Below are 7638 nucleotides of genomic sequence, written 5' to 3'. Positions count from 1 at the left end.
CCACCAAAATTTTGAAACAAAACAGGTACCTTGTCTATAACACGAGAATTTTTTCGTCGCTTTTTCTCAATTTCCCAATCATCAGGTAGTATAAAGGACGAAGTACAGGTGGTGCCTGGTATAATTTGCATCTGCAGATTGACACTGTCAATGAGGATCTTCCCTTCATATATTAGACATTCCAAGCTTTTCTCTACAATTTGGACTGCTATATGGTGATCAGAGACACTTCTGAAATCCACTTATGATTTAGCTCCTTCATTATTTGCCTGCCTATGGATTCAAAAGATCCCCAATATACTATAACTTTTTTAACTTTTGAGTGTATCAAAGTTTGGACCACTTAATCAGTGCACACCAATTGTAGCAATGGCTAAAGTTCAAATAAATATGCATAACCAAATTTAATTCTGGAATCGTATTAAAAAGTATAGTACCTACAAGAAGAAAGAAAAAGAAGAGGCAAGAGGCCAAGATATTATAACTGGGCCCAAATAATTCTTCTATACAGTTTCTCATGGAAAAAGTAGACAAATTCTAACAATATTCTTCTATACAGTTTCTCATGGAAAAAGTAGACAAATTCTAACAATATTCTTGACAACGTCTTGGAAAGGGTTTGGATGTATAAGATAAGATCACCAAGATGGGCCTCAGATTTTGTAATTTAGATTCCTGATAAAATCTACACCATTTCTTTTCCCAACTTGGACATGGCTTGTAAGACCATTCTATAGCAATTGTGGTAAATTCAGTGCAGAGGATAAAAGTGGTACAGAACTAAGCACAACTTCTGCGTTTATGTTTCTTTTTTATTCTAAATTTATCTTCCCACTGTAACCCTCATAGCAACAGAAAGAAAAAAACTGAACTTGAAATCCTTTTAGTTCCTGAAACCTAAGTATTATCATTAACTGAAAAACAAGAAGATCCTAGAACTCACATTGCATTCACTGCCTGGTTTTAGTTTCTTCATATGTGTTTCGATTTGCCCTTCTGTTAGGTATCTCTGTACAGATGGCAACGAACGAAACTTCAATCCCGTGCCAGGCTCAATGTAATACTGCACAATTACATGAAAGGTCTCAGATCTGATCCCCCATAAGACTTGATAGAATAAGTTCACAACATAATAATCTTAATAGTGAACTTTCAAAAATAAGAAATATTATATATAGAAACCCATTATGGAAAGCATAACATCAAGATGTGCCGATTGAAAGTTACAATGCCAGCAACAAAACAGCAAACATATGCAACAGAAAAGAGAAAAAAAAATGGAAGATGATATATAGAAAGGGGAGTTCTTTACTTGATCACAGAGCATGTGCAGCAGGAATTGAAGAGTATAAAAACAAATAGAATCCCACCCTAAACATTTACAGTTACTGGGTATTAACAAAGACCCTGATTTTCTTATGCAAAAAAAGAAATCTAGATAGGATCAATTGGCTCTAAACACCAATCATTTGCATTCTTTTTTCCTTTTCAAATTCTTGCTGGGATTTAACTTAATGGATAGTAAAATGGAGCCTAGTAACAGTAAATCCATTCCAATGCCTATCTTGGCACTTTATTAATCCAAAACAAAACCATTACCACCCACAAGTTTCCCAATTTTTCACTCTGCAATGAGAAAGTCCCACAAACCCACCACTCAAAACATCCCATTAATCTAAACAAAGCATGTCAGAATCACATGAATTTTGATACCACTCAAAACCCTGCTAAAATCCCCCAACAACAAAGAACCACTCAGGCATTTATACAAACATAGCACGCCATCCATGCATGCAAAGCATATGCATTGCACATCAACAAGTTTAGAGAGAGACACAGGGAGAAACAGAGAGAGACCTTGTCGATTCGGCTGGGGCTGGAGGTATTTCTGAGGGGACGGCGCTTTTCCTCAACGGACCAATCATCGGGGAGTCTGAAGGGTGTGGTGGTGGTGGTGACCAATTGCAATTGGCTTTCGCTGCGACTACTGGGTTCTTCTTCTTTTTTGGCTGCTCTCAGTGTTAGAAGCGGAATTGGCTTCGACGACTGTGACGATTTTCCCTTCTTCTTCCTCTTCATGGTGATGGCACTGTCACTCTGCTCCCCGCTGTTCCAGCAGAACAAAAAACACGAGTAAAAGACGAAATTGATTAGGAGAATTAACAAGTTTTGGTCAATTTACCTTTTTGATTGTCAAATCATTTGACTTTATGTATTTTATTGGGCCTTGGCTTGGCGGGTTCAAATCAGCCACTTGGCTCCATCCAATCCGCCGAGGTTGTATGCGCTATTCCTGCCCCAACTTTCTTCATCAAGCTCGGGTTGTTGAAGCACCTCACCCCAAAGGGCAAGGGCAAGGGCAAGGACAAGGCACAGGCAGATACTATTTACGTGAATAGTGTTAGTTTTATTTTTTTTATGAGATATTTGGTGATATATTTATTCTTAACACTAATATTATAGATAAATCCTACATCATTGAATTTCTATAAACAAACCAAAAAAAAAAACTCAAAGATTGACAGCTGACCTTATTGAATTTAATATTAATTATTAAATTACTTTGATATCCTATTGAGTGTTTTGGGTATTTTTATGAGATTTTGGGGTTGGGTTTGTTTTAAGAAATTGATGACAGTTTTGTAATTTATAAGAAGTTAAAAGCCTCTTTGTTATGTTGTAAATGGACTTTGGGTGTGTTTCTAAAGTCCATTTCATATAGGGTATTTTTATAATTTGGGCTCTTATATTGGGTATAATAGTGAATCTCCCATTTTTTATTCCACCCCAAAGGGCGAGGGCAAATACTATTCTTTTTTCTTTTTTTTCTTTTTTTTTATACTTAAACCATTAATTTTGATAATTTTTTAGATAATATTTTCAGTTGTCACGTGTCACTATTTATTATAAAATTCTCACTTAAAATTTCAGATAACATTTTTCTGATTTTCAAATTAAATTTTTGGATAAAATTTTCGGTTGCCACGTGTCCATATTTATTATAAAATTCACATCTCACTCATCATACAATTGAAATATTCTCGTTCATGATAGTCCGACACAATAGAATATAAGAACAACTCAATCATTTGCGAAGGAGATTCCACCGGATCACCACGTGGGGGAGTATTTTCCTTCGGATGACATAATACTGCCATTATTTCAGACACGGAACGTACCACTGGAACCAACTGCGGACATTATTCACTTGAGGAGCCATGTGTAATGGTTTTCCTCTTTTTTGTTTTGCCTTGACTAATCTATTAAAAAAATGAAATTGAAAATGCAAGATATATATATATACACATTAAATTGAATAAAACGGAAATTTTTTTTTTTTTTTTTAACTCGTTGCCAAGATTTTGACCTCTTCGAACATTTGTCCACGACCCTCTGGCTTCGATGGAAGAGGCCATTTGTATTTTTGCACAAATGAAATTTTGTAGTAGAAATTTTGGTGTGGAAAGTGAAAAATATTGGAGGGAGATGAGTTTGTATGAAGATTTGGTGTGGAAAATGAATAAAATTGTTAGGTTTTTATAAGGAAAAAATCCGGAATTTTTAGGTATTTTTTTTAAAAAAATTTTGAATTTTTTTTCAAATTTTTTTTAGCCAAAAAAATCAAGGCCATCGAATTTTCTAGAAAAAATTGCATCGGAGCATCCCAGGAAGCTCCACGTGGCATATTCCCATTAGGGCCTGTGAGTGGTGACGTCAGCACTTTCGGACTGAAGTCCAAGCAAGATCTGCATGTGGGCTTGCCTGGGTTGATGAGACCCAGGGCTTGCCTGGACTCATTTTACTGCGCTGGAGTTGGATTTGGACTAGCAGGGACCCTGTTGCCAGAGCAGGGCTTGTGCACTGCACTTGCCCTCAAGGTTTGATTGAGTTTTTATTTTATTATTTAGAGAAACCTTGATAGATAAATTGATGGTTATCACTTTAGATTGATTTGTAATAATTTCACTTTAATCATCATCTTGTTATGACAACTTTGATAAGGTTAATTTTAATATAAAATTTAACTAACTAATATTAACTTTGATAAGCTGCTCATGAGGTTGTAACTTTTGCGTGTAGGGTAGGTAGTAGTTACTAATGAAATTTTGTACCTCCATATTAGTTGTTTAATACCATAGCTGGAGATGCTAATGTTCGTGTTCGCCTTTAATAAAAGTATTTGATTCTTGAAGAAAAAAAAAAAAAAAACTCATATTAACTTTATTTCTAGTGATGTCATTTTAGGTCAAAAGAAGTTGTTTTGTGTAGGTAAAGAGGTTGGTTGTTGTGGAGGGCTTGTAGCTCCGGTCGTAATGAGCATTTGCCTCCATATCTAAAATTAGAATTTAAATCCCCCTCTCTATCTTGTTTTTTTTGTAACTAAACAAATATGTTGGTTTATGATATATATATCCGTCAATGTATGATTTCATTTTTTTAATCTCTCTTCGCGTAGATTAGATTGATTTAAAGTAAATTATCACTTGTAGAAAAAAATTAAATAAATAAATAAAAGAAATTAGGTCACAAGTATTCTACATGTTGGACTCGGGATGTTTGGGCTTTAGTTGTCATATGGGCCATACTGAAGTTAGCCAAATGAAATGTATTATTCAAAAATCTTGAACCCCGATATCTATTAGGCCGCCGGCTTTACAAGACGCAGTCACGCAGCACACGACTCTCTTTATATCATTGCCAACGTAAACACTAGCTAGCTTGTTGGGAATTGATAGCTCTACTGTACGCTTTTCGGTGTAAATAGAAGCACGTTTTGTCAAACCAAAAAGTTTACAGAAGAACCATCAAAGAGCATTCTATAATACAAAACGTTATCTCATAATAAATGTAGCTCGAGATGTTAAGAGTATTTATCTCTTTATTCGAGATCACTAATATTAGAAAAATGTTCGTTCGTAGAAAAATAAAATAAAATAACACTCTAGCAAATGGTATGGCTGACTTGCGTTCCAACAGATTACTAATACTAACAGAGCCTACCAGTTTAGTAGTCTGGTAGACCTTTCTGGTAAGTATACCCCAAACACGAGTAGCTAGTCTATGATCGGCCAACCATATTGGAATCACGTTTAGAAGTTTCTCTTGAAAACGAATAATATTATAGCTCATGCATGCGTTGGTTCTCACGTGTTCCAAACTTATTAGAAAAATTCTCATCAATCAATAACAAACAAAAATTAGAGAAAATATATGTCACATGGAGCAATAATTTGCTGTATTTAGTATTTATTAATGTCCCATGCACACTTGGGTTATTTTTAGTTTTTAGATTTTTCATGAATTATTTGTGATACTAAAATGCAATTACGTGATATAACCAATATTAATACACATATTATAATAACCAGAAAAAAAAAAAAGAAAAAGAGAAAGCTAAAGACCATCGATGGCAGAAGGAAGGATCGACAAACCAACCGCGCACACTTTGAATAAGAATAGGAAAGTTTATTATAAAAACAGTCGGGGGCCATGAATTTGTCTTCTGTTTGACCAAATTTAATTTCAGGTGGGCTGTGGGCACACCTAACTCACTAACACATGATGAAAAAGAAGGACATGTAACTGAACAAGGGACAATGTTCACAGTTGTTCACATACGAAAGAGCTCAAATTGCGCATGTTATGTATGCAACTATATATAATTTTCAATTTTTTGTTTTTGTTTTTAAATCCAGAATTCATAATAGAGACACCAATTTATTTTCAACCTAGTATGTGGTTCTCGAGTCTCTGCATTTAGTATTCGTGTATTTACCCGCATTTAAATGGATGTTAACCATTAGATTGATCTAATGAATTTTAATAAATCCACGTCATCATAATTGTATTATACCAAAATTCACCATTTGCACCTTATTATATGTATATCTTTAAAATTTAAAATTCTCATCAAACAACAACCACCTTTCTCCCCAACTCAGCCCTTATACTGCCCGCCAATTGCCACTGCCTCTCATTCTCTTTTCTTCTCTCTCACACACAACTTCACTAGGTCCTATAGTTGGTAGGCATCTCTAGGATTTTCAATTGCAGTTTAATTTTGAAGTACTTGCTTGCTGTTGAGACAATAATTCCATGTTAAATACTACGATAGGACTATGGATGGCGTAGAGAGAGGTGGTGGCCATGGATAGCAGCAACCGGTGGGGGTGGTTTAGGGCTAGGTCGGGTAGGGGCTAGGTTGGGGGCTGAGACTATTATTTTGTATTTTTAATATTTTATTTCAAGGGTATTAGATACACATAAGGTGTAAAGAGATGTTGATGTGGACTTGTTAAAATTCATTAGATCAATCTAATGGTTAACATCTCTTTAAATGCGTGTAAATGCACGGATGCTAAATGCAGAGGCTCAATATCCTATTTTCTCTCATACGTTACGGAACTCATGTGATTACGAGACAATGTAGGACTCATAAGAGCATATCCACCCTAATAGCCTAGCCTAGGCAAAAAGCCCCTTAGGCCTCAAAAACCATTTCCAGCACATCAATCCAACCTGAGCATATGGTGGGCTCCACCAAGTCTAGGCAGACCTGAAAGCAAGAATAGCACGAGATGTTGCCTGAGAACGTCAGCGTTGATGTCATCAAAGTAAATTTTTAAAAAAAAAAATTTGAAATGGAATTCAGAAATATTTTTTTATACATACCTAGCAAATTTTTTATTATTAATCTCATACATATAAATAAAATTAATTCCATATGGATAGTAATTGCCCTTGAGTTGCTATGACAATGGGTGGAAAAGCAAAATAAAAACGGGTATGGCAATCATTATTCATGTGAATAGTGTCTGCTCTTACTTGCCCTTACCCTTTACCATGACACCATGGATGAAAGTGTTATAAAAAATAATAGTTTTCCTCTTTCCGTAAAGCCAAATACAAAACATTTATATCATATAAACAAATTGGAAAGCTTTGAAGGTATAATAAAATTGAAGAAAACAAAAAAATAGGTAAGTAAAGGAAAATAAATAATAAGTAAGAAGGTGAGTTTGGTACGGTGAAGCACGTCAAAGACGCTGTCCTAAAGCCTTTGTAGCCTCCCTACGTGCAGGTACTGACGGTCTACAAGACTCCAAGATACGACCCCTTGTACACAAACTCAAGATCCGCTATGAGCACGTTCACAGACAGATATAGGTATCCAAGTCACATAACCATTGCCCAAAGTAATAATAATAAAGTAGAGAATATATGTAAAAGTAGAAAAGGAGAGAATTAGAATGTGTATGTGATATTCTGATAGTGTATTGTATATATCGTGTGTTTTGTGTGTATTATATGTATTGTGTATACTGTGTGTGTTCAAATGTGAAGGAGGAGTGGCCTTTTATAGGCATCCAAAAACATGTAACCTTCACCAACCATAAAAGTTCACCAACCAAAAAATTAAAGCTTTTACCAACCAGAAATAAAACCTGAATATTAAATATTTATAACCCCCACAATAAATAAAATAAAACCGCCAAAATAATTAAATAAATAAAACGGTTAAATTTTTAAAACCTTTTAAAATTTCAACAATCCCCCACAAGGTTTTCAAAATTTTACCGTGACAAAAAAACCAGTGAAAATATATAATATATATGTGGGCAATATAATACTATGTAA

General features: G+C 34.8%; 1 protein-coding gene across 1 annotated transcript in view; it reads right to left on the bottom strand.

Annotated features, from left to right (window-relative positions):
- The window catches only part of LOC18772927 (methyl-CpG-binding domain-containing protein 7), a 3270-nt gene extending 944 nt beyond the window's left edge, over positions 1 to 2326 (bottom strand). Inside the window, exons 1-4 of the mRNA XM_007208675.2 lie at positions 2183 to 2326; positions 1858 to 2107; positions 944 to 1063; positions 30 to 131 (exon numbers count right to left, since the gene is read on the bottom strand). Coding sequence (XP_007208737.2) covers positions 30 to 131; positions 944 to 1063; positions 1858 to 2079 — 444 coding nt within the window. The 5' untranslated portion in view covers positions 2080 to 2107; positions 2183 to 2326. The remainder of the gene's footprint in view (positions 1 to 29; positions 132 to 943; positions 1064 to 1857; positions 2108 to 2182) is intronic.

This window comes from Prunus persica, chromosome G6, assembly GCF_000346465.2.
Source record: "Prunus persica cultivar Lovell chromosome G6, Prunus_persica_NCBIv2, whole genome shotgun sequence".
NCBI classification, from domain to species: domain Eukaryota; kingdom Viridiplantae; phylum Streptophyta; class Magnoliopsida; order Rosales; family Rosaceae; genus Prunus; species Prunus persica.
This window is presented reverse-complemented; position numbering and strand designations above follow the sequence as displayed.